Source organism: Cannabis sativa, chromosome 1 (genome assembly GCF_029168945.1).
Source record: "Cannabis sativa cultivar Pink pepper isolate KNU-18-1 chromosome 1, ASM2916894v1, whole genome shotgun sequence".
Classification (NCBI taxonomy): Eukaryota; Viridiplantae; Streptophyta; class Magnoliopsida; order Rosales; family Cannabaceae; genus Cannabis; species Cannabis sativa.
Window position 1 is genome coordinate 47,390,288 of NC_083601.1, and position 27,359 is coordinate 47,417,646.

Sequence of the window (27,359 nt, forward strand, 5' to 3'; positions counted from 1 at the left end):
TTATTATAAATATCAGAGTTTACTTATCTTGAGGCATAAATAAAAGGAATTATTACATAGAAAATATAAATTGACATTTTATTTACAAAAATACATCTATAAGGTGTGGACAATATTTATACCTTTTATGTACTTTTAATTATTAAAATACCTCTTACACTATCACTTACACAATTAGACGAAGGTTGCATCAGACGAATGTTGTGGTTGGCCGAAGGTTGCATCAGACGAAACTTTCAATTAGACGAAGGTTGCTGGGTGGTTGGTCGAAGTTTGTATCAGACGAAAGTTGCTGGGAGGTTGACCGAAGGTTGCATCAGATGAAGGTTTTGATCCCAGGAAGCATGGATCGTGGGTTGTTGAAACTTTAATGCAACAATTATATCTGTTGCGAGCCAACTAACGTGCAACCTAATTGCACTTAAAAAATGTAAAATGTGAATGTGCATATGTAAGAAACTATTTGTCAGTATTTTTTTTGTCACTGTCGATAGTTACTTGTACCTTAATAGTAGTATCTGGAGAAATAACTGTTAGCAAAATATTTATGCAACTGTTAAGAAACATTAAAAATCATAACAGTGTTTCCACGCATGTAACTCTATCTATATGTCTCTTCGTGATTTAATATGAACAAATTCACCATTATAAGTTTAGAAAATAACGAAAATACACCAGGATAAACATTTTAGTATAATATTGTAATTTTTTTTTGGATTATACTTGAGTTGGATTGTTTGGGGACTCCAGTTTATTTTTTTGAGATCTGCATTTCACGGATCTGAAAATTGAAGTCAGAATATTAATTTTATGCGAATTAAACTAGATTTCTGGTTGAATTTTAGTTTCATAGTAGTTTTTCTGCACTTTTTTTCATGAATTTAAAACCTTCATTGTTTTGATTGATTCTGGTTATTCTCAGGTGAAATCGCTAGAATTAATGGTGGTTCTCTTTCTGGTTAGATTTTCGTTTCGGTTGCGTTGTGTTCCTGCGTGGTTGTCCAAAAAGCATGAATCTTGATTTAAAAGTGTGTAAGAGGTATTTGTATAATTATTTTCATCTAGGTTGTATATTTATTTATTTGGCTAGTTAAAATTATTTTTGTAATACTATTACTTTTTTATTTAAAACAAAAAAAAAAATATAAAAAAACAAATAAATTATTTTAGATGCCAAACAAAGATGTGTAAAAGTAAAAGTGTAGCTTAAAATTTTGTAATAATATAATAAATAAATAAATATAAATTGTATAAAAAGTTAAAAGAAGCGGTAGGTGAGTTGGGGTGGGGTCATGTCATGGGCCTTCCTTGTAAAACCAGTAGAAAGATAGAGAGAGAGATACTCTTTATAAATGCTTATAGTGCCTCTTCTTCTTCTTTATATAAATATATATCCTCCTCAAAATTAAAGACATAATAATTTGAGTCTCCTCTTTACCAAACCCACACATATATTCTCTCAAGTACTACTTCTCATCACTCTACAAATTCTCCAAATGCCTATTGATCATGGTTTATCGGGTTTGGGTCAAACTGTTTGTGTGACTGGAGCAGGTGGATTCATAGCCTCTTGGATTGTGAACCTATTACTCCAAAGAGGCTATACTGTTAAAGGGACTCTCAGAAACCCAGGTGAGATAATCTCTATATCTGATCTATCTCTATATTATTATTATTCTTATTAATTAATTAATTGAATAATACAGATGACCCTAAGAATGGTCACTTGAGAGAACTTGAAGGAGCAAACGAGAGATTGATTCTATGCAAAGCTGATCTTCTTGATTACGAGAGCCTTAGAGAAGCCATTAAAGGCTGCCAAGGCGTTTTCCACACCGCTTCTCCCGTTACAGACGATCCGGTATCACCCAACTCAACCCTATAATTATTTACAATAATTATTTATTAAATTAAAATAAATAAATTTAATAAGTAATAATAGGATAATGGATGATTTAGCATGAATAAAGGAAAAACAAAAGATGGGAAAAGAAACTTTTGTGGGACCCAACACAAGCCAACTAACACACATGACATTTGTTGGGGGTAGTGGGAGTGGCACGTTATTTTCCGTTATAATTGTGGTGATTCTTTCTCAGTGTTTGCTTTTATTGCAAAAAACCATTCTTTACATTATTAAAATATATATAGGAAAATCTCAATCACATTTAATGATGGATAAGGTGAAATTTGGGATTTGTTTGGGATTCTCTAAATCTTACCTAATTTAGTAAATAAAAAAAGGAAAATGAAAAAAATGAGTGGTGTAATTTGAATGAATGATTACAGGAACAAATGGTGGAACCAGCTGTGAATGGAACGAAGAATGTAATAAACGCAGCTGTGGAAGCCAAAGTGAGGCGCGTGGTGTTCACATCATCGATTGGTGCTGTGTATATGGACCCAAATAGAGGACCCGATGTTGTGGTCGACGAGTCTTGCTGGAGTGACCTTGACTTTTGCAAGAATACCAGGGTAAAATTACACAAATATCCCTTATTTTTTTTTTATTTATTTTTCCATTTCTAATATTAATATATATCTTTCGTGAATGAGAAGTGAGTCACTAAATAAATGAAATGAAATGATTAGATGGATGATCATGCCTTATAAAATTAAATTATCTGGTTAAAATCTCACCACCCTAGCTTTAATAAAATTTTATTAATAAAAAATAATAAAATAATTTACCATATAAATATTTAAATTTAATTTTTGATTAAAATTTAATATTTGTGCGTGATTTTTTTTATAATATATTTAAATAAAATTTTAAATAAAAAATAAAAATTTATTAATCAAACTTTTTGTGGTCGTTGACTTGACTCTTAAGAAGTCAGATACTTACAAAATTTTTAAAAATATAATAAATATTATTACTGTTAAAAATTAGATTTTGGTGTCGCAAATTATCCTAAAAATATATTAAAAAATATATAATATCCCTAGTTGTTATTTAGTTTACTCTTGTAGAAATTGTACTTGTACTTTAATTTAACCTTATACATATGATTTTAGTGTCTTGTAATTAATTATATAAGAAATAACAATAACCAGGTTACACACCATGCTTATAATAAATATAGCCTAATTTGATAAATTACTTTCAGAATTGGTACTGTTACGGGAAGGCAGTGGCTGAGCAAGCGGCTTGGGAAATGGCTTCGGAGAAAGGAATTGACCTAGTTGTGATCAACCCTGTTTTAGTGCTTGGACCCTTGTTACAGCCAACTGTTAATGCTAGCATTGTTCACATCCTCAAGTACTTAACTGGTTCGGCTAAGACTTATGCCAACTCAATCCAGGCTTACGTCCATGTTAAGGACGTTGCGCTTGCCCACATCTTGGTTTTCGAGACCCCTTCTGCCTCCGGCCGCTACCTCTGCGCCGAGAGCGTTCTTCACCGTGGCGAGGTCGTTGAAATTCTTGCCAAGTTCTTCCCGGAATATCCTATTCCTTTGAAGTAAGTAATTCATAACTAAATATTAATTAACTCGAGTTTTACATTTTGGGTATATTTATAGATTAAGTCTGCATCTAGAGCTCACCTAACTTAGAAGTGTCAAAAATACGTTAAGACTAAGTGTGATGTTAGATAACACCCCTGATTAATCAATCAGGGTTGTTTCGAGTTGATGTGATATTTTTATTTGGTCGGTAGCTTGAAATTAGCCGACCAATTAAAAATAATTGTTAAGTAGAATTTAATATATAGAAAGAATCTTTTAAATTATAATAATAAGAAGAATAGAATCAGGCACACACAATCATTTAATAGAAGGTCAACTAATAAGTCTACTGCTTTGTGTCATTCATGGTTAAATGTTTTTTATTTATATGTTTTTTTGGGTTAGTTACTCTATTTATATGTTTTGGTTTGACCATAATTTCACTCTAGTACTTTTTATTTGAACTTCTCATATATATTGGATTACTTGAGTTTTAAATATTTTTAATGGTTAAATATTGTATGTTGTGGGACTCTCTCTCCATATATTTATATATAATTATTTGGTGTTGTGAAATGATTAGGACTGTTTAACACAATATGATGTGTAATGCTTGAATAAGATGATGAGAATGAATCTCTTCACTTTCCATAAAATAATATTATGTATATATATAAATTTACGAATAATGTTTAATTAGTGTTATCTTATTGACACTATCTTTTAAAAGGGTTTAAAAACACTAATGGTTTTTGTTTAATAAGAAAATTACAAGTATTATTCTTTTATTATGTTGTTGATTTGACACCTAATTATGATTTGAAAAAAAAAATCAATAAATAAATGGAGGGTCTCCCTTCTCATTTTTATAGTTTAATATATAAAAATTCATGATACTTTTTTACTCCTAATAATTATAAAATAATCAATCTAATAATCCCCTTCATTATATTATTATTTTATATATTTTCTCTTTTTTAAAATAAAGTATATAAATGATCATATTTGATGCCATATTAGCTCATATACATATATTTTATATTTGGTTATCATATTACGCATTTGCATTAAAAATAAATTAGAAGAAAACTTGAGTAAACTGCTGACTATAGTATGGTTTGGCCAATGGGACGAAACTTAAGAATAAATTACATGTTAAATTTTGATTGGACGAAAGATGAGGCTAATATTAGTTAATGAAAGCCAACCACATGTAAGTATATGGGTTGCACGTAATCATGATGTGTTCTATTTTTATGTAATTATTTAAATAATTAATATATAATGGTCTTGCCTCCAGGGGTTTACATTTGGTGAACCCACTTTTGACTCGTCTACCTAAAATGATGATGTTTATATATATAGTATACTACACATTTTTTCAATATATATAAAAGAAGAAAAAATAATGTATATATATAAGTTGTGGAGCTAAGATGATCTTCACCTACAACCATGTCACACTCAATACTCTCTACTACTCTTTCCTTGTTCAATTATATATCTAGGGATATAATTTTGTTCTGTTATTGTACTTTCACGTCCGTGATATACGACAGCCGTCAGATGACAGAGTTATTTGATCTGACGGCGGAGATTGATTTAAGGGTAATTAGAGTTAAAAAGTAGAAACGTACCCTAACACTCATTTAATGTACCCTGAGACCCATTAAATGTACCACGAAATACATTCCGTGAAAGTACATCACGGGACAAAATCATATCCCTATATATCTATCAACATGCATCTATGTAGTTATTTCTTTCATTATTATTATTATTATTATTATTATTATTATTATTATTTTACTTAATTTAGCTTTAAGATGTTTGGTTTTGAGTATGAACCCTCCAAAGACTATTTATGGTTTTAATAATAATAATAATTTATAAAATATAAGTTGATGTATGTAAGAGGATGCTAATTTATGGTTGTGGTTTATTATATATGTGTAGGTGTTCAGATGAAGTGAATCCAAGAGCAAAACCTTACAAGTTCACAAATCAGAAATTGAAAGAGTTGGGATTGGAGTTCACTTCAATCAAACAATGCCTATATGAAACAGTTAAGAGCTTACAAGAAAAAGGACACCTTCCTCTACCACCACCACCACCTTCACCTTCTTCTCCAAAACAATTAGATTCTATTATTAGAATCCAATAATTAATCTTCTTAATTATCATTATTATTACTAATAGGCCTTCTGCTCTGTTCTGGATTATTATTTTACTCTATCTAATCCACATATATATAAACAAAAACTATAAATATTGTTGTTTGAGATGTTTAAAGAAGCATGATAACAATTTCATAATAATAATATATGTTTGCTGTTTTTGAAACTTACTATTTCTATTGAGATGAGAATTTACCATATCACCCATCAAACTCAAAATGCAAATAATGTATTTTTTTTTTCCTTATTAGATTATAACATGTGAAGATAAATATATATATAAAATATTAATGTAGGTAGCATCACAATTTTTTCTTTGGAAACAACCTTCATAAGATTTTGAAGAAATTGGATTCTTCACAATTGGCTGGCCTTTTGGCTTGTAGTGATAAAGTCAGAAAAATATATTGAAAAAGAGATAAGATAGTAGATGAAGACAACAAAATAAAGTTGGCAATATGGCAACGGAATTATATTATTATGTTAATATTAAAAAGAATAATGAACTAAGGTTTATTATATAATATTGTGAATTGATTGGCAGGATAACACGCCCTCTTCAAATTGTTATAAAATTTCAAAATCTTCATTTCTTTCTTTACAATTATTTATGATAATAACATCACTAAGGAAGCCAAATTTAACCATCTTCAATGATTGGTATACAATTTATGTCACATTTAACTAAATAAAAAAGAATGAATTAATTTTACATTTCGGGTCATTTTTATAATTGTGCATCAATGTATATAGTACAAACTTATAAATTCAAGGGTACTATAAAATCAAAAAGTATATAAAAAAAGATTATTAAATAAATAAGAATTCTAAAGGATTCAAATCAATATGAACAACATTTTTTAAAAAAAAAATAAAAGCGTTCATTCAAAATTAGACCTTTCAGTTATTACAGATAATATTTTTAAACATAAAGGAGACATTTAATACACCATAATAGTTGGAATAAGTTAAAACTACCTATTTTTATTACACATTAACTAAATATAACTCCAAAATAATTTTAATTAATAAATATCTCTTTTATAATGAAAGTACCAAATATAACCTCACATAACTTATTAAAATTAGAGTTTCTAATGCACATATGACTTATAAAACTGAGTATAAATTAAAAAATAATAAAATGAAAGTAAAAAATTAAAATAAGAAATAAAAAGTGGGTATAGAGTATAATTTTCTCATAATAATAGTTGTGGTTAAACACCCAATTATTTACATTATGAGCGACAAAATTACATTGGGTTGCAATTTTTGAAAATAAATAACCAACAAAAAAGGATAAAATTCTTTTACATTGATTAGGGTAATTATCAATCTCTCATCTATTACAAACATCAGTCATAAACATTAATTAGTGGTAAATTACACTTAAGAACTTCAAAATCTTAACCCCCATGATAATAGTAATTGGATAAAACCAATATTTGGTGTAATTATTAAAAAAACAATAAAAAAAATTAATCAGTGGTAAAATGGTAATTACCTACAATTACTTATAGAATATAATACACAATTTTTATAACATTTTACTGAAGATGTTCTAGTGAAAGTTTATGCATCTTCTTGTATGCTGTTCTATATCTTAATAATTATATTCTAACTTGATTGAGAAATGTTAGGTAAAACATTTTATTATATCCTTCCTAACACTCAATAATCAATATCAACAACTTTGATATGGTAGGTTGTTTGGTGAGAGGAAAAAGATAATCCAATTTTCATTTTCCAAAGTTAACAAAAGAGTTTTTGGAAAAATAAAAAAAAAAATAAGCTAATGTAGAAGTAGTTATACTATTTGTTATAATATAATGAAAATAAATAAATAAATAAATAAACTATTTTAAGATTACTTGCACACTAGCATAATTATTTTTATACCAGCTGACTTCTGTGTAACTCCATTCCTATAAAGTACTTTTATTTAAAAAAGATAGCCTGTAATACACATTTCATAGAGGATAGATCACTCAACTAGAGTCCTCAATCAATGTGGCTAAAGTCCTTATCATTTCTCATACTTAAAACTGGCTATATAAATATATATCATTCGAGTTCTTCGGCTGACCTTCTTTGAGGCAACTGCATACACACTATGTCCTCTCTTGGAAGGCAATACATCGAGCCATTGCTCTGCTCGTTGGTCGCCCTTTGTTGACACGCGGGACCTGTTAGTGACAAAAGGTGTGTTACCTTCTTGTTCTTGCGAAAAACTAGATATGCAATTCCAGCTAAGTATACTCCTAAGCCTGAGAATCCAAATATTCCAAGAAAAATAACGGCTGCGAGTGGTAAGTGGTTGTGAAGAAGTAAGTTGATGAAACCGGTCATCAAATAGTATATGTTTATGGCCATAATCAAGGAGCCGATGATCCAAGTCACTACTGATATCTGCAATATGATTTGTATTGTATAAGGACATAAAAGTTATGACATTGTTACTTATTTTTAAAGGTTTTTAGTATGTGTAGTAATGAGGTTTACCCCAATAGAGTTTACATATATTCCCATCTTGGTTTTGCTGCTTGTGAATTTGAGAAGTGGGACAAGAGCAAAAGGGAGCTCAAATGATAAAATCATCTGCAAAAATAAATGAAAAATAAAGAACAATATGATATGGAATGAAATTAGTTAAACAATAATAGAATTTCTTACAGATGCAATAATGATTAGCCTTCCAGCCCCAGCAGAGCCTCCAATGAGTGCAACTATTAAACTAGGTACTATAGCTAAACAACGGGTCAAAAAGTTGCGAATCCACGGCCTTAGTCGTAAATCAAGAAAGCCCTGATGTTTTTTAAGACAAACATGTTACCAAAGAGGGAAATGAGCAAGCTTTTTGTGTATGAATAATACAGCCTTACCTGCATAACATATTGGCCTGCATATGTTCCTGTGATGGTGGAACTCTGACCTGAAGCCAGTAAAGCCACAGCAAAAATTTTTGAACTCCAACTGCCTAAGACATTCTGTACACATAAATGTAGATAATCAATATCAGGAAAGACTACATAGTAATGGGAAACATTTATGAAATCTCACACACCCTTAGTAAAAATGAAGCCTTGTTTAAGTCTAAATCTTCACAGCTCTTTTGATCTTCAGGATTCAGATTTGAAGAATTGCAAACAGTTCCACTAACGGAAATGACAGACACATTAATAAGGAAGGCCACTGCAAGAGCGAAGCCACTTTCCATCATATAAAAGCTGCATGCCTCCTGTAAATGTATACATGCCAATCATATACTTTATGCTTTGAAAATACAGTCTAATACTAATCTATTGAAGATAAAAGCTTACTCTGATGCCGCGGACAGATCTTGGTATTTTCCTAGAAAGCACCAATGCAGAATGGAGAAAGAGATTGTGGCTGTAGCAAGTATAGGGTGCAGTAGGAGTGAGGAGAGAAGAAATGATGAAATATGAAGGAAAGAAGCCATAAAGATGTTTGAGTTTTTGATACATACGGCATAACCATAGCACCAAGAAGTGAAATTGCAAGACCGGTAGCACCATTTCCTTTAAGTTGAGGCACAAAAAGACCTTTAAGGACTTCTTTTGGATCAGGCTTTGCATAGTGAAGCTCCACGAAGAAGCATGCAGCAATTGTAAGTACAAGGAAAGCAATCAAGAATTCGAGTTTCCTGACCTGTATTTAGAAATATTTTTTGGATGACCCCTTCAATGTCATATCTAAAGTAAACAAATATATTTCTGTCTTAAATGGGAAACTGTAAGATCAAAGAAATATAAGATACCCCATATTGCTGCAGTGCTAGAAGAACTAAAGTACTAAATCCAGTTAGTAAAACACCAATCCACAGAGGAATTTTGAATAGCATGTTCAGAGCAAAGGCAGTTCCAATCACTGCAAATAAACAACTCAGTCAAAAACAGAAGTAATGGGCCCATTTCTATTCTAACAAATACCATTTAAGAAAAATAAACCTATTGATTTGAAGGAGATTTTTGTTTTTACCTTCGGGAATATCGCATGCAACTATGGAAATCTCAGCAAGAACCCAAAGGATAAAGTTTGTCACTTTAGGATACTCATTTCTACAATGTTCTGCTAAATGTTTTCCTATAATACAAAACAAAATTCGATTAAAGATTCCCAAGAAAACCTGTTGTAAACAGTGATTAAATTCATGAAGCACATGCCTGTGACCACCCCAAGATTGGCTGCCATGGATTGGATAATGAGAGCAGCACAAGAAGCCACCAATATTATCCATAGTAGCTGGAAAAAGCAGTTTTATACACTAAGAAATTCAAACAAGTATGAAGAATCCATATACACAAGGATATGATGTTCCTAGAATACAAGGTGAACATCTCCTTAAAGCATTTATTTTTGAGAAAAATGTACAATCAACAAGGTATTGAGTGTACAAAAAAGTATAATGTATTTATTGTATAATAATACAAAAAACTTGCTAACAAAAAAGATAAAAAAAAATATGAATTACCATGTTTTCACTTTCAATAGAAAATGCTAAAGGCCAATTACAAAAGAAATAAAAATGTTTATGAAGCATTATTCATACCTCATACTTGTGTTCTGCTCCAGATTGTAAATCCGTCTCAACTGTTTATCAAGCATTATTCATAACATAAAAATGAATAAGTTAATTAATATCCATATTAATTTTTTGAAAACAAAATTAACTTGGAGATACCATGATCTTACAATTTCCTGGATCAATATAGGCAATAGAGACAAGAAATCCAGGACCCAAATAAGAAAAGAAGTTTTTCCAGCTCGTCCTCTACATTTAACCAAAATATAAATCAGAATTATTAAAGCATAAACTACCATTAATCAAACAAAACACCTCTCAAAACCAAAGTAGAAAACTTTGACAGTTTATTTCAAAAATAAAGCTCACTCCAAAGGTAGCATATTTGAAAATATAATCCACAAATTATTTTACTCTTGCCCTGGAGTGTTTTACTTTTAACTAGTTAAATAGTCACAGCAATTTGAGCTTAGCAATTTTGCTTAATCTTTTCTTTTAGCTTTTGAAGTTATCTTTTACTTTGGTAGATTAAATTAGGCAAAGCATCATATAATTTTACAAAAGTCAATTACTGAAATAGGCAAAGCATACACAACATGTTGATATGTACTATGCATAGCAAAATGCATGACAAAGAATAAAACAATTTCCAAGTACGTAAATTCCTGTTGAACAAAAAGGGCCCATGTGCTCATTGAGACAAAAAGATTTAAGAGTCAACAAAATTTCAAGTTTCATAATCTCACGACATACTCAGCTTTTTGTTTTTGGAGTTATCAACATCATGAGTTTCTCTACATTTTCTTAACCAATATTAAGCTTTTGTCAAAATAGAAGAGCTACCTAACTCAACTCAATATATATTATATTTTAATTTACCATCTTGCCCCTGATTTTGGAGTGTCACCATTCACAATATGAAGGTTTCAGCTTGTTCTTTAAATACTTTTCATCACTCATTCTCAAAGATGACTTTTTCAACTTGATCTAATTTCACTGAGCAGGTGAGTTTGGTAAAAGAAAAAAGAATAGCCACCTTTTACCAAGTAAATAAATTAGACAATATTTATACTCATCCATAGATTAACAAAACACTTTTCCCCATTGATCAAAAGAAGAAAAAAAAAACAATCTTTTTATCACAAAAGAATATAAAGAAGAAAGAAAGAAAGTGAGTTCATCTAAATTCTCTGTAAAGACTTATTACAAACAGATTCAGGGCTTAATTAATATTTTGTATTTATTTATAAAAAAACAAACCAATTAATGATTAAAATACATTTATACAAAGCAAAAAGAAAAAAGAAAAAGACTTACATCTGGAACAACAATCTGAGCATCAGAGTTCTCAATCAATGGGGCATTTGATGAAAAGCTTCCATTTCCAGAGCTGGCAATGAACTGTGGCTGTTCAGAATTCGAACCTGTCACCGCCATTTTCCCTTCTTCTCAAATTTTCTTACACTTTTACAAGGCTGGAACTATCAGAAGGAAGAGAAAAACAATCAAAAACTCCATTTTTTTTTAATGTGAGATAAATTACAACACAAGAAAGAAACCCTTCAAAAAAAAAATCATGATTTTCTGAGGTAATTAAACGATAAAGACATTTCAACGTATATGTAATTTTCCTCATTTTTTTGGCCAAACCCTTAAAACAAATTACATAATTTTTAAGTTGGGCAATTCTTTTCCATTCAAAGCAATGGATTAAAACCCAGATAAGAAAATTTCACAAATACCAATAAAAATACTTTCTTTCACCGTTTTCTGTTTTCTGGAAAGCCAATCAAATACACATATCTATATATATATAATATATAGATACACGACAAAAACATCGTAGACAAAATTGAAAATAAATAGCAAATCGTACCAATAAAAAACTAAGATTTAAATGAGGTTTTTTAATTCGGGGAAATGACAGGAATGAGTCTTGAAAGAACTAACTCCATGGCCATGCCACTGAAACTGAAACCAAAGCACTCTGTTTCTATTAGTTAATTTATTTTTGTTTATATATAGAAAAAGAAAATAATTAAAATAATTAAAACAAATTCTGATTTGCTTTGGAATTAAACCTCGTCCAATCTTATTTAATTCAAGTCAAATGAGAGAGAATATAGAACGAAGAGTTTTTGGCTCAGTTTTTAAGAGAAATTATCAAATGAAAAAAGGACACGAATCTTTACCGTCAATCAATAAAAGCCACGTGGGACCCATAGTTTGAAGGGTCAATCCTACGTGGCATATGGAAACACCGAACGTATGGCCCGCGTGAGTAGTACGCAGGCGAATTTTACTTCCACGTAAGCTTAATAAAAGAGGATCTTTGCACGTGTGGGCCACCATTGGGGTTTGTGCGTGTGTGTTCGTTTCGGTCTGAGGTTTTTTTAGCTTAAAAAGGGATAAACAGCACAAGCCACTGATTTGACGGTCTCGATTCTTTTCAAGAGTAGTCACAGATAGTTAGATCAACGGCTATAGATTCCTTTACAATTTCTTTTTTCCTAATATATTATTTCAATTGAATCGAAAATAAGAATAATTATATAAAATATTATTTTTTAATTTAATTTTATTTATATATTTTTACGGCATTTTATAAAAATAAATTAATAAAAAAAACATTAAAATAATAATAATAAAATAACATAAAAATAATATATAAATAATAAAAAAATCAACAACAAAATAATAATAAAATATAAAATAATATAAAAAACTGCATTTTATATAAATAAATTTTAAAAAATTATAAAATATTAAAAATTCTTACATACCGTATTTTATTATTATTGTTTTTATGTTTTTTTTTTTTAAATTAAAATATGCAATTTTTTTTTAAATAATATTTTACTTTTTTTGATAAATTTTTTATTTATTATTATTATTTTTTTTCTGAATAATAATTTATTTATTTTGGTAAAAGACTACTATATTTTTTTTGATGGGTAGAAGACTACTATTTTATACAAAAACAATATTAAAAAAAATTAACCAAAAAAAAAAGAACCAGGACACTAATCAAAATGTAACGATAGAAGAGGGCTCATGATAGAAAAAAGACAAATTTACAATTAATAATGGTATTAAATGGTGAAAAGACACTGATATATTCCAAAATTTATTTCATCTTTTTATTCACGTTATAATATCTTGTCAGTGTCACTATTAATATGTCAGTTTTCTTTCTTTTTATGGTAACAGAAATTCTTACACAACACATCTCAAAAATAAATAAATTCTTACACAAGAATATGATTTTGCACCTGAAATTTAGTAAGGCATAGTAATATTAATAACTAATAACTATGTTTGGTTGAAATAAAGAAAGAAGGGTGGATCGAAAAAGAAGAAATGAAACTCTACCAAGCACCTGAAATTTAGTAAGGCACAGAAATAAAACTTTTTAAAAATAAGTTGTGAATTGATTCTTTAAACTATAACCCTTTTTACATCTATACTAAATATTATTTGTTATATTATCTTATTATTTAGGGTTGGCCTTCCTAACAAGTATTATTTGATTAAAACAAAAACCTTCTAACAAAAAAGTAGAGCCAAAAAAATTCAACTTGTGATTTTTTTTTTTAAAAAAAAATTGTGATCTAGCTAGTTAAAATTAGTGAGCTGAAAATAGATACCATCTTTAAAAAATGTTAGAGTAAAATAAAATGCATACAGAGTTTGCCCTAGTAGTCTTTGCCCCTTAAGAAAAACATTAATTATTGGATATTTGTGTATATTATTAGAATATTTCTATATTATAAATAAAATAAATAATTAATTTTGTGATAAATAAATATTTTATATTCATTGAATTTGGACAAAATTATTTACGTAATATTCTATATATAGTTAGATTTCAATATTCATTACGATTTGATTTCCTGAATTAATTGTCAAAATAATCTGACAATTGATGTGGCGCAGATACTGATGGAGTATCTAAGGTCTCGATCCTCGATCTCCTCACTCATTCTGTTCAATACAGCAAAGTTCAATCTAAGGAGAGTTGAGAAAGCGAGAAAGCCCGATTACCTACGGTAGTCAATTTCCTTTACAGATCAAAACTTGTTGGGATTGAAGCTCAAAGAATCAATGGTTGAAAATATTTCGATCCTTAAGTTATATAATATATATTTGTTTATTTTGTATTTATATATACACATACATATATTTTATTTCATACATATAAAACTCACATATATGATATGTGATATTTTTGAAAATTATCAACAAATAAATTAATAAATTAAATGTATTTAAAAGAAAAATTTTCTTGAGAAAATTAAATTGTATACCCATTTTACTTTATTTCTTTTAATTTTATCTTTATTTTCACATTCTTTAAAATATATTTATGTCTTCATTATATCTTTTAAATTAATGTAAATTATATGCTAGACTTAACTCATAAAAGTATGTATATTTTAATAAAATATAATATAAAAGTGTTTTTAATTAAAAAAAAAAAAAGTATTTTTCAACTTATCCTATTTTCTTTTAGGGTGCTAGAGCCGAGTAAGCTCAATACACATCAATAGTCCGTCTTAGTCCAAATTCAATCCTAACATCACTCTATAAACCAGACCTTATTCTACTTTCTTCACTATACTTTTACACTCTAAAAGTAGAAACAAATCTTATTAATATTCCAATAAGTTGTACTAAAACAGTATGAAACAGTAGTTATAGTAGAAAAAATGGTGTATTGCCAGATTTGATTATGTCAAACTCTAAGAACTTCTTAGATAACTACTACACTACACTCATTGACAGACACTTGTCCGGTACCAAAAAAAAGATGGGCTTTTTCCCAATCAATTTGGGCCATGGTTCGATTATCTACGATTTAGGGCCTCTATTTATTAATAATGAATATGAGCCTATAAAGATTAATCAGATGGTGGAGAATGAAATCTATAAAGGGTGTGACGTCATGCCATGAGATAGATTAAAAATTATAATTTTGTGTATTTTTGGGTAAAGGATATTCTCTTTTGTGTTTCATGGTCTATAAACTCTTGAATTATATAAGTAAGTGGGGGAATTGCTTTAGAATCTTATAGTGACATATTTTGACATTAGTAATCCAAAAACACTGTTTTAATAAACTATTATGGATAACACCACATATATCCCTCAATCACACTCATTTCCAAAAGTCATTGTTTCTGTCTTTTTTTTTTAGTCTTGTCACTCTCTAATATTATTTTAGATCATTATGATGTTTGTGTATTTTTCACTAAGTAAAATTTAAAAAAAATTAACAATACTTATGCTTTTAGAACCAACTAGTTTGATGAACACTTGTATTTGATGCTTTTATAATAAAGAATTCTTTAAATTTTAAATAAAGCCATATTATTATATCAAATGTGATCTAAATTGTATTTTCTTTTCAACCATACATCCAAAGAAAGTTTAGAGCTCCTTCATAATTGTTTTCTTTTGTTATTTTTTTTTTCTCTCAATGACTACTTATTTAAGATATAATATTTACATAATGCAAAGAAAAAAAATTTAAAAAGTTAGAAAAAATGATATATGATATAATTAAAAATTTTGATATAAATTAAATAAAAATATATTAATATATTTTGAATGATAGAGTGGCTATATTTTAGAGTTGTTTTTTGCAAGAAAAATTTGTCTAACTATGTTTTGGCATGCATAAATAACAATATATTTTTTTGTGATAATATATGAAAATTATTACTTCTATTTTTGACATGTTTAAATAACAAAAATATTTTATATTATTTATATATATGTTAGTTCAGTTATATTTTTATTCCCATATATTTATTTTTAATTGATTGTTTATTTAGTTAAGGTATAAAAAGTGTCTAGGTTTTCTTAAGTTTGACATAAATAATAAGTTTTATCAATAAATCAATTTTTATTTGTCCAGCCGTGTTTCTTATAATATTATCGTGATCTTCATATAATATTAATCATTCTATATATTTGCATTATATTATTATCAGTGGCGGACCCAGAATTTAAAGTGAGGGGGGGCGTAAATAAATTTAAAAAGAAAATATAAAGTGTAGTTAGTGGGGTTTGAACCTTTACCCTCTAATCTATTTACCAACTACCTTAACCATTATACCAAGGTTCCTATTATGTCTATAAATATCATCTTTTAATACAAATATATATTGTAACTAATTAAAATCCATATACATTTTTTTCTCAATTTTTTTTTTCAGGGGGGCGACTGCCCCCCCCCTCGCTACAATGTGGGTCCGCCCCTGATTATTATGATATATCTTTATATATTTAATTCAAAATTTATTACTCACTATATGATATTATATATATACTGCTGTTACACCTTTACACTATATATACTCCTAACTTTGCATTATTCTTCTCTGCCAACCTCAACTGATTAATAATAATAATAATAATAATAATAATAATAATAATAATAATAATAATAATAATAATAATAATAATAATAATAAGGGACTCATACGTAATAAATATAAAATTATATAATTAATTTAAATGGAGAATTTTATGTAAGCGGCTATACTATCCAAATAATAAATATATTTATAATATTGTTTATAAGAGACTTTAAACAAGCATAAACTATATATTACACTATTTTTCTACAATAATATATTAGTAATATTCTCGATTCCAAATTCCAATTCGAGGCATTTTGTTTTGTCTTGACATTTTTATTATGATTCTTTAGAGTTGTAACCAATTTTTTTAAATCTAATGAGGCTAGTCTACTCTATTGCAGTCATGACTAAAAAAATATAATTAAATATACTTTATATAGTTATAAAAAATAAAACGAAAAAAGGTCCAAATTCAAATTTTCCGTTCCTTAATAAAAAGGAAAAAGAATAATGTTGAAAATTATTGTTGGCCTAAAATAGGTACAGCTATATCACTCTATGAATTTTCTTAAATTTCATTGAGTTTTCATAAATTAGTATTTACAAAAAGCTGAAACAATTGTAATATTTTTGGAATATGGAATAATTGTGATATTTTTGAAAGTAGGCACATATGGGCCTCACAATTCACACACAGTTATGGGCTGTCCTTACCCTTTTTTGGGTAAGTTGAAAAATACCACTTTTATTAATCAATTAATCAAATTTACCTCTAATTTTATATTTAATTGAAACATACCTCTTTCTATATGTATTGTACCCAAAATACCCTGACATAAGAGAGTCACATGGAGAGTATCTTGAAGTGACAGGGGTAAAATTGGTACAATGTTTAAAAAAAGATGTAAAAATGATAGACTTTAGAAAAGAGGTTAAAAATAAAAGAGGACAATATAAAAATGGTATAGAGTGTAATTTCCTCCTATTTTGGGGGATAATTTCAAAAAACATATAAAAAAATTACAAAAGTAACAGAATTTCAAATATTTTTACGATTGTTAAAATTTTATTTACATAAAATACGATTTTTGATGATGTCTTTTTATATTTTATTTTTATTATTTTTTATTATTTGTATATTATTTTTGTGTTATTTTATTATTTTAATGTTTTCTTATTATTTTCATTTGATTCGTAAAAATATAAACAAATAAAGAAAACTTTTCTGAAAATTAAACGTTTAGGTTCATTTATTTTCTTACAAAATGGGTTCCCCTCACAATTAATGTTTTAGTTTTTATTAAATATGTTAGAATACACTTACCTACTCAAAATTTTAATCATACAAAAAGCAATTGAAAAAAAATGATTAATTTTTGGTGAAATAAATAAATATGAATTCCCCAACAAGCATTCTTCTCTAATCTTCAAACGTTTTCATTACAAACCCCCAACAAATATTCTTGCCAAATTGTCACATATGCCAACGGATTTTATACACATTTTTAGTTATAATAATGTTATTATTTTTAAAAATACATATTTAATTTATTAATATCATTATATCAATTTATATCTTAATTTGTTAGTTTTTTTGAAACCGAGTTCATTTATTTATCTTAATTTGTTATTACACGATGGAAAATTATTACAAATATTATGTAAATATATCATTGGAAAATTCTATAATGCATCCCTTTAAAGGGATGTACTCATATATCTTTATCTTTTAGTATCTGAAATAATTTTTTAGTCAAATTTTTTATTACGGTCATGTAAATTATAGTTATTAAGATATCCTCTAAAATTTTAAGAAATTTAAAAAAGTTTAATACGCCAAAAATTATGTCCAAATGTTGCACGACTATTTTATTTTATAGGCGTGTAAAATAGATTGTTTGAACATTATTTTCTATCTTGTAAATTATTCTAAATTTCTCAAAATTTTGTAAAATATCTTAAATAAATATAATGTACATAAATACAAAACAAATTAAACTATTTTTTTTTTTTTAAAGCCGAAAAAGTAGAGGGTATATGAGTACATCCTTTTAAAGATGTCATTGTAAAATCACTCTATATCATTTACTTATATTTTTTAAGCTAAATTTAATACATTTTTTTGAATCGTCTAATACTAACTATTTGGTTCCTTACGAAAAATAAATAATAATAATAATAATAATACTAACTATTTCCTTTGTTTGTTAACTTCATAATATCTACTTAGTGGGCATTAGAATTTGAAAGTGAATTATAGCCAAGTTCCTAAATCACCATAATTTTGTTAATTTTGAAAGGGAAGTTAGTTTAATTTGTTGTTCACCTTGAATTAATTACTCTGTTTAAGCTTTTCAAATTAATAAATTTGTTTACAATTTGCTCCTCTTATTTTTCAATCCTCCCATTGCATGGCCATCACTTTATGATATTGGCAATATCTTGTTTTAAATGTTATTACAAACATCTTTGTTCTATTATTAAGAGATACAAAAAATGTGCATTATATATACATATATAATCATATAATAATGTGTATTAGAGCATATATATATACTTATAATAATGTGTGTATATACATAATGTTTTGGCGTAGGAGAGAAGTTGGTTTGTGTGGTTATCATAATAAGGGCAGGGCAAGAATCTGATACCACCAAACCATGCTTTTAAGATTAACTCATGCTCTGTGTGATCAAAAAATTGATCAGTGTTCTTCATCTCATCTCGGGGACGATAATGCTTTATCTGCAAATATTCCTGATTGTTATGCTAATTTGACTGGGCAAATTCCAAACTATATGGGAACTTATATAGATTGGAATCATACCTGTCTCCCTTCAGAATTCTACCATGTTAAAGTTCACCAAAATGGATGGGGATCACTCTTTCCAATCTAATGTTTCTTGGTTTGAGCTTTGCCATCTTCAGAATTTGGACATTGCTCATAACAATTTATTTAGAAAGCTTAAAGGCATGATCACTAAATCAATTCGAATGGCATTTGTGGTGAGAAAAGGAAGGGAAAATCAATACAGTACAATCTTAAGATTGGTCACTGGCTTAGACCTTTCAAACAACAATCTATCAGGAGAATTCCCAATACAACAACAACACTTTATTGTGTTGGTCATTACTCACTATATAAAACTAAATAAAATAAATTTGGTTTTATCAGAAAAAGAAAATCTGATATTTCATAACATTTTTGATTTGGAGCACACACAATATCACAGACAAAAACAACACAAGTCCACTGATCTATACCATGGTGTTTGAGTACTTAGTCTTTACTTCGTCAGTGTAAAAGTATTCTCTCTTACTATTAAAGACTTAATATCCTCATTTTAAATATAATTGATTATTATTCTATCACAATTTCATCTGGGGTTCTTGGTTTCATTATCTCTAATACACATTCACAGTTGTAATTGTCCTAATAAACCTTATGTCTACAAGTCCATTAAAGCTAAAATATTCCAGAGAAGTTTCAAAAACTAATTATAGTACTTAATCTTCATGAACAAAACGAAAAAAGAACAAACTTTGAGAACATAAATGGATATCCCATATAACATAGCATATATATTTTTTTGTTTTGTTTTCAATTTCATTTTCATTTTGAGGTAATTAAACTAATAAACAAAAGGAATAAACTTGTACCTAACTTTACTTGCATACTCAACATAGTTGTCCCCAAAAGTCTCAACCATCAAAGCCTCTTCAAGCTTTGCCCTCTGCTCATAGTACCACAAGCAAACAGCTACTACAGAAAGTGAAGCCAAAGGAGCTTGAAGAGCAATACAGTAACCAGCAAAGAGAAGCATTGTTGAAGCATATATGGGATGACGAACCCATCTATATGGCCCAAACTGTACCACGGCAGTTGGCACCACAACCTTTTCTGAGTACTTTGCAAGGTACAAGGTGGAGTTATACTGCATTAACAATGTCACCAATATCATAACCCAAATGCCCACATTCCTTATCACCCCACCACTAATGAGGTGAAGCTCAGGTCCTTCGAATGCTGCCAGCCAATGGGAGAGCATGACTCCAATGCAGAACAGAAGGCGACGCCACCTGGGTGGTTTCACATCCCACTTAGGGTCGTGTGACCGAAGGTAGTAATCACCATAAAGCCGTTTCCTTACACTCACATTGAAGAAGAAGAAGTAGTGATAAACGAAGAAGAAGACAAAAGGCCAACCTTCAAGGAAGCCATTGAAATGGGCAGGTGGGACAAGGGTGAGCCAAGTGAAAGTTGAAGTAACAATGGCAAGTTGCTCGAATATGTTTGCCTCACCACACACATACTTGCGGAAGCAATATAATCCGTAAACGGCCAAAGCTCCGGCCATAATCCATGGCCAAAACATCCAAGTCCAGCTGAAGTACATCCAGAAAAAGGGGTTGAGAAGACCATTCGTTGCCCATTTTGTGGCTGCGATCGTTACGGATAAGATAGTAGAGAGCTTGATAATATCGTAAGGGGTCAACTGCAAAAGGGTGTTTTTCAATGAATCGAAAGACAAGTTTTTCAGGGTACTCAATTGTGGGTTTTGGGAAAAAGAAGAATTGATTTTGACACAACTAAGAAAATGGGTATTTCCTCTTTTAGAGGATGTAGAGAGTTGGTTCGGGAAAAAAGGAAACTTTGTCTGCGTTGTGAGGGGTTTATGGGTCAGATGGGAATGGCGAATGGGGTAGATAGAGTGGCATTGTAGGTGTTTGTTAGTATGTCTAAGAGAAATTTTACCCCCAACTGTCAACCCAAAGGAAAAGGGTGACACTTTCGAGTGTATAAGCAGGTTCGACTGTAAATCCATGGCCGTCAATATAACATAGCACGGTGACTCAGTGAGTCAGGGTGTATGTGACTCGCTCGGGCAGTAAACTCTGTTAAGAGTAAGAGAGAGAAGAGCTCACTTTGATCTTTCCATTATTTTGTGGACTAGTGTGCCCTATTGCTGAAGTCATATATTCTTTTATTTTTAAAAATACCATTTTTATTGCGATTCTTACAAAAATATTAATATCTTAATTTTATATTTTCACTGTATTAAATAGCATACAATTTTGGGAGTGCAAAAATTAAAAGCAGAAGGCGGCTCTGAAGACTTTCAATATTATTTTTTTCACGAGTTCTTTTTTTTACTTTATTTTTCATATTCTTAATTAGTTGTTATAAATTGTTTACAATGAGTATGAGTAGCTTGATAGTTATTAGGGTATTAATAGATATTGTTTGATATTTATTTATGGTTTTAATATGATTTGATTCTTTCTCAATTTAAAATTTTTTATGTATTCTATTTTATTCATATTTATTTCTTTTAATTGTCTGGCTATCAATTAATTGTTTGTGATTTTGATTGATACGAAATTTGGGAAGTGAGTATCAATTATACTATAGTGAAATAGGAATAAATTTCGATATCATAAATTTGGTAATTGGAATTGAATTATATTAGACCATAATAGATAGATACAATTGAAATCATATCCCTAATTTCACTTAAACCTCTTATTTGTTTATTTTATATATTTTTGTTTAGTTTATCTAGTTTTAAAATTTATCTATTCTATTGCCAAATTGATAAAAAAATTCAATTGAATGGTACTTAGCTACGGTCATTGTGAGAACAATCTCACTTGCTTGAGTATTATTTGTAAAACGATACGTATATTGGATTTATTAAATTAAATTTTAATGGTAGTGTAAAATATGATTTGAATTTTTTAAATCTTCTTTTTCGACATTGTCTTAAAAAACTATAATGTACATGATCATGAAAAAAAATTAAAAAATTATTTAGAATACAAAAATAAATAAAAATGTATTAGTATAGAATTTTTTTTTTTTGTACTTTTTAATATTTTTAAAGTGTGATAAAAAAAAAATGCTAAAATATACCAGCGATGTCTAACACCATCTTATGTGTAGTTATTGATCTAAATCGAATTTTATATAATTTATTATTTAATGTAATAAATTTTAAAAAATTTCACTAACCAATCACAAAAAAACTACGTATTTAGAGTGCTACCAATAAAAATACTTAAAAAAACAAAGAAAAAGAAGCAAACATTTCTAAAGTGTGATTTCCTAAATTAAAAATTAAAAAAAAAAAATAGATCCTTAAAAAAAAAAAAACATAACAGTAGTTTGGGGCTTCTCACGGGCTTAGTTTGGTCTCCTCCTTATCTCACCATTCAAACGCCGGAACTGGGCAACGCCGCCGTCGATGCCATTAATTAACAACTTCTTATTTCTTCCACCAGGTAATCTCCGACCCCTTTACTTTTGCAATTTCTGCTATCATTTCGGGTCTTGTTTTCGCCAAACAACACAATTTCATTTGATTTTAGATTAGATGGGGTTGATCTTCTCCCTTCTCCAATTCTTCTTTTGAGAAAATGAAGCTAATACATTTTCATGATGATGCAGCTTTATTTCATAGAAAGAATTCTGTTTCAGATCTTAATTCAATTTCTCAAATTTTGATGTATATTTAGTTTTCCATTACTTCATATCTCAGATTTTGCCAAGTTTAGTACTGATCGTTTGCTTTTTTGGGGCTCTTTTTTCTGTTAAAATAAAAAATCACTTAAAAATAAGCCATTTTGCCAACTGCTTCAACAATGCATCCCTATTTGGTATCTAAAATAATTTTTTAGTAAATTTTTTCTCGAGTAACTATTTTATTTTGTACTTTTGTAAAATACTTTTTGAACACTATTTCGTAAATTATTTTAAAATTTTATAAAACCACATTGTTTTAGAGTGGGGCATTTTTTTTATTTGAGTGTAATTTTACACGTGTCAAGATGTAAAGTAGCTTATGTAAAAGTGTTAGCACTTCTTAATAATCTTGAAAAGGGTTTATCTTTCTTCTTTTTCTTCTCAATCAGTCTCTCTCTCTGTCTGTAATACTGCTGTAATTTTTGACGTAAGTTGTGATTCTTTAGTTTTGTGAACTTTTGTTTCCTGCAAATTTTGATTTGGAATGTAAAGGATGATGTTTAAGAGGAATTTAAAGAATCTCAAAGCTAAAGATTGTATTTTTATGCTAACTCAGTTGATGATTGCATGTTAAGAAAAAAAAACCACATTTTAATTTATGCACAAGTCTGAAACTTGTGAAAGTGATCTTATCCCTAAAACACAAAGCTTGTGGTGAAATGTATTGTGTCATTTACTGAAGACGATGTTAGAATGTTTAGATGATTGTTTGATTAAATGCTAAGTGGTTTTATTTTTTGTCTAGTCTTGCTGAAAGTGTATTCATTTTACTGATGAAAACAATTGCTAACTCAGATGGATTATAGGTCGTATGATGAGTCTGATATTAACATCAATGACTTTGTTGAGAAACCATATAAGCTATTGAGAGCAGGAAAGTACAAAATAAAGTTTGGGAATGGTACTTTTAAGTGCCCCTTTTGTGCTGGGAATAAGAAGAAGCCATTCAACAAGTTTAAAGATCTTCTACAGCATGCCTCTGGAGTTGCCAAAATTTCATCTAATAGAGGTACAATAGAAAGGGCAAACCATCTTTCCTTAGCATATTATTTGCAGGATGAACTAACAGATGAAGAAGATCTTATCGAACAAGTTGGTATTTCAATGTCAGTTCAAGAACACGAAAAAGAAGCTGAACTGTATGCGTGGCCTTGGACTGGCATTATTGTTAACATTGTTTCTCAGGGTAAGGGTGAATTAACCCTCCTTGATTCTGATTATTGGTTGGCAAAGTTTGCCATATATAGACCATTTAAAGCTCAAATTTTTTGGAATGGGAAGAACCCTACTGCAGAGGTTATTATAGAGTTCAACAATGACTGGATTGGTTTTAATTACGTGAATGAATTCGAGAGAAAGTTTGAGAAAGATGGTTTCAGTAAACGACATTGGATAAATGCTTTGGAGATGCATCGTGGCTCGAATATCTATGGCTGGTGTGCTCGTGCGGATGATTATAACTCTGAAGGGCCGATAGGGGAGTATCTTCGCAAGAATGGAGAGCTGAGAACTGTGTCTGACATTGTTAATGAAGCAACTGTAAAGAAAATGAATGGTCTAGGTGTGGCACAACAAAGTAAAGAAAATGATTTGTTAACTGAGGAACTGGTTGAACTACAATACAAGTACAATGAAGCAACCTTGTCTTTAAGTAGGGGAATTGATGAGATGAAGAAGGCTGAGCAAGATTTTTTAAAAGGTTTAATCTCATTCTGAATGTTTATAGCTATCTGATATTCACAGTTCTTGTTTCAATTTTAGTAACATATATTTGTTTAGATATGTCTTTTTTACATACTTGCATAACATCATATAGATATTTAACAAATCACCATACATATATATATGCAGTATGTGACATGCCAAAATAGGTGGTCATAATAATATATATTTTTTTCTAAGTTATGGTTTCATTGGGATTAGCTGGAGTTTAAAAGTGTAATCTTGAAATATAACTTTTTGTACTTGATCAGAAAAAAAGAGGTTGCAGGATTTTGCACGTCTTCAATGCCAAAGAGTTTTGGATGAAAAAGATAAAATGAGTAATGAGTTGGATAGAATGAAAAAGAAACTTGATTGTTGGAGCAAAGAAATAAACAAGCGCGAAGCATTAATTGAACATGAAAGGAAAAAACATGAAGAGGAGAAAAAGAAGGTGGTGTATCTTTTTTTTTACTTTTTAGTGCCCATCTAGTAGTTCATTCTCCTTCTTTGAGCTTTAGTAATGTTTGGGTAGTTTTAGTTATAATTTGTCTTTTTGGTGAGAGTACATGATTGAATGTAACATCAAAATGAATGGATGGCTTTCTTATATGTGATGATATATAGATGCTGATTTATTCATTTTCTTCTGTAGAATAACCTGAAAAACAAATCACTTGACTTGACTCCAATGAAGCCTAAAAAGATTGATGAGCATGTCTATAGGCTGGTTGAAGAGCTAAAGGTATGATTTTTATCTACTTCCTAAAATTTGATTATTGTGTTACTATCTCAGTACCCTGACTCATAACAGTTAAAATTTAACACTTTCAGAGAGATGAAGAGAATGCATTGAATAAAATACATCAGCTAGAAAAGGAGCTGGTTGCTAAGCAGAGGCTGGAGATAGAAATTAAAGAGTTGAGAGGAAAGTTAGAGGTGATGAAGCATCTAAAAGATGAAGACGATGAATCGATTCAGAAGAAGATGAAAGAAATGAACGATGAATTACATGAAAACGTGGATGATTTGGATGGTTTGAAAATTTTAAATCAAACTCTTTTGACTAGAGAGCGTCAGACCAGTAACGAGTTACAAGACGCTCGGGAAGCATTAATTGAGGTACATCATTTATCTTTTGTTGAGTGATCATAGAAAGTTTAGCTCACTAGATCAGTTAGTAGACTGTCTATGATCAGTTGTTTGGTTTTACTAGTGTTGAGTTTTAAGACTAAATTACTTTGTAGGGATTGCCTGATTTGTTGATTAGTCCAAGTAACATTGAGATAAAAAGAATGGGAGATCTTGACATTAAGCCCTTCCTTGACGTTTCCAAGCAACGATTTCCATTCGATGAAGCTCAAGTGCAGGCTGCCACCCTTTGCTCCTTGTGGCAAGAAAACTTGAACAATCCAAGTTGGCATCCATTCAAGGTGGTGACTAGTAATGGGAATACCGAGGTATTCTCTTTCACTAACTTATCTTCTATGTTTCAAGTACGCATTAAGTGTGTTGCATTGATATGTTAAGCTTATAGTGTGAGTCTTACATTGATAATGTTCGGAAAGTTAATACTGTGTGTAAGATGCGTGAGCTGTTCCACTCATTGTCAATTAATTTTTGATGCAATCACCATACATCTCACTCTATCCTATCTTCTCAACCACACTTCCGTACATTCTAAGTTTCTAACAAGTATCCGATCTAAATCCAATAATATGCATAGACCAATATTATCATACACCTTATTTTATCTTACTTCACTTCCATACATTTTAACATTCAGCAACTAGAATTAGTTACTTCCCTCCAGGGATAGGATTTAGGGGGGACCAAAAGAAAAAGTGGCTTCGTCTTTGACTCTTTCCATAACTTGTATTATTTTTAGCTCTTTTGTTTGACACTGTAAAACCTTCTTTTTCGGTTTCTGCTATGTAATTCGTTGCAGGAAATTATAGACGAGGAAGATGAGAGCCTAAGAAATCTAAGGAAGGAATGGGGAGAAACGATATATGGGACCGTAGTTACCGGGTTGAAAGAAATTAAGGAGTATAATCCAAATGGAAGATATATTGTTCCTGAACTTTGGAATTTCAAAGAAGGAAGAAAAGCCACTGTCAAAGAAGTTATTACCTTTTCTCTTTTGAATATGAAAAAACTAAAGCGCAAGAGAGCTGTCTGGTGAAATGTTTAAGGCTTGTAATTATAATTAATTATTATAGAGAAATTTAGCTTAGTATGCTTAAATGTAAAGCATGATTTTTAATATATCACCTAATTAGAAATAGGGTATCTATATTTTTAATATTTTTTTTTCCAAAATATTCTTACATTTCAAAAAAGTTTCTCTCTAACTCTCTCTCGCTCTAACTATGTACTGTTTTCTCCACCCTAAAGCTTCGAAATTCACGAGCTCAACTATCCCGAAACTCTTATAATTCTCACTCATCGTTGGAATTCTCAACGTATCCCTTATTATTTGTTTTTCTTTTCTAGTTTTCACAATGTTGTTAAATGTTGTTAAACCTCTAAGCACATCTTTAAATATCGCTAAATCACATTCAAGTGTTTAAGATGATTAGCGACGCGTTTTTTTTT

At 29.4% G+C, this 27,359-nt stretch overlaps 4 protein-coding genes across 5 annotated transcripts; 2 read left to right on the forward strand and 2 right to left on the reverse strand.

Annotated features, from left to right (window-relative positions):
- The first annotated feature begins 1,281 nt into the window (after positions 1-1,281).
- On the forward strand, positions 1,282-5,792 carry LOC115707920 (cinnamoyl-CoA reductase 1). The gene is made up of 5 exons (XM_030636024.2): positions 1,282-1,632; positions 1,707-1,861; positions 2,290-2,475; positions 3,111-3,463; positions 5,406-5,792. Exons 1-5 carry the CDS (start codon positions 1,497-1,499, stop codon positions 5,611-5,613), a joined length of 1,038 nt encoding a protein of 345 aa, XP_030491884.2. The 5' UTR covers positions 1,282-1,496; the 3' UTR covers positions 5,614-5,792.
- Positions 5,793-7,533: 1,741 nt separating this feature from the next.
- LOC115707919 (metal transporter Nramp1) lies at positions 7,534-12,309 on the reverse strand. 2 transcript variants are annotated; one of them, XM_030636022.2, is made up of 14 exons: positions 12,046-12,309; positions 11,487-11,650; positions 10,340-10,418; positions 10,197-10,237; positions 9,811-9,889; positions 9,626-9,730; positions 9,405-9,514; positions 9,114-9,295; positions 8,947-9,016; positions 8,691-8,864; positions 8,509-8,613; positions 8,300-8,431; positions 8,129-8,224; positions 7,534-8,035 (listed from the first exon to the last, which is right to left on the reverse strand). In XM_030636022.2, exons 2-14 carry the CDS (start codon positions 11,604-11,606, stop codon positions 7,691-7,693), a joined length of 1,638 nt encoding a protein of 545 aa, XP_030491882.2. In that variant the 5' UTR covers positions 11,607-11,650; positions 12,046-12,309; the 3' UTR covers positions 7,534-7,690. The 2 variants fall into 2 exon arrangements, with proteins under 2 accessions (XP_030491882.2, XP_030491883.2); XM_030636023.2 differs by lacking the exon at positions 12,046-12,309 and adding an exon at positions 11,912-12,029.
- Positions 12,310-20,022: 7,713 nt separating this feature from the next.
- LOC115707921 (uncharacterized) lies at positions 20,023-21,503 on the reverse strand. The gene has a single exon (XM_030636025.2). The coding sequence runs from the start codon at positions 21,361-21,363 to the stop codon at positions 20,170-20,172; it is 1,194 nt and encodes a 397-aa protein (XP_030491885.2). The 5' UTR covers positions 21,364-21,503; the 3' UTR covers positions 20,023-20,169.
- A 1,147-nt stretch (positions 21,504-22,650) lies between these two features.
- On the forward strand, positions 22,651-27,083 carry LOC115707922 (factor of DNA methylation 1). The gene is made up of 7 exons (XM_030636026.2): positions 22,651-22,819; positions 23,856-24,759; positions 25,034-25,215; positions 25,417-25,506; positions 25,596-25,883; positions 26,009-26,221; positions 26,710-27,083. The coding sequence occupies exons 2-7, from the start codon at positions 23,856-23,858 to the stop codon at positions 26,944-26,946; spliced, it is 1,914 nt and encodes a 637-aa protein (XP_030491886.2). The 5' UTR covers positions 22,651-22,819; the 3' UTR covers positions 26,947-27,083.
- The last annotated feature ends 276 nt before the right edge of the window (positions 27,084-27,359 follow it).

Bases quoted from the DNA above. Each gene is read 5' to 3' on its own strand.
- LOC115707920 (XM_030636024.2), top strand. From the start codon at position 1,497: ATGCCTATTGATCATGGTTTATCGGGTTTGGGTCAAACTGTTTGTGTG. The intron at 1,633-1,706 runs GTGAGATAATCT...TGAATAATACAG, and splicing joins AGGGACTCTCAGAAACCCAG to ATGACCCTAAGAATGGTCAC. The intron at 2,476-3,110 runs GTAAAATTACAC...AATTACTTTCAG, and splicing joins ACTTTTGCAAGAATACCAGG to AATTGGTACTGTTACGGGAA.
- LOC115707919 (XM_030636022.2), bottom strand. From the start codon at position 11,606: ATGGCGGTGACAGGTTCGAATTCTGAACAGCCACAGTTCATTGCCAGC. The intron at 9,731-9,810 runs GCATGTGCTTCA...TTTGTATTATAG, and splicing joins CAATCTTGGGGTGGTCACAG to GAAAACATTTAGCAGAACAT. The intron at 8,432-8,508 runs GTAAGGCTGTAT...AAAAAACATCAG, and splicing joins CAGGCCAATATGTTATGCAG to GGCTTTCTTGATTTACGACT.
- LOC115707921 (XM_030636025.2), bottom strand. From the start codon at position 21,363: ATGGATTTACAGTCGAACCTGCTTATACACTCGAAAGTGTCACCCTTT.
- LOC115707922 (XM_030636026.2), top strand. From the start codon at position 23,856: ATGGATTATAGGTCGTATGATGAGTCTGATATTAACATCAATGACTTT. The intron at 24,760-25,033 runs GTTTAATCTCAT...GTACTTGATCAG, and splicing joins TGAGCAAGATTTTTTAAAAG to AAAAAAAGAGGTTGCAGGAT. The intron at 25,216-25,416 runs GTGGTGTATCTT...TTTCTTCTGTAG, and splicing joins ATGAAGAGGAGAAAAAGAAG to AATAACCTGAAAAACAAATC.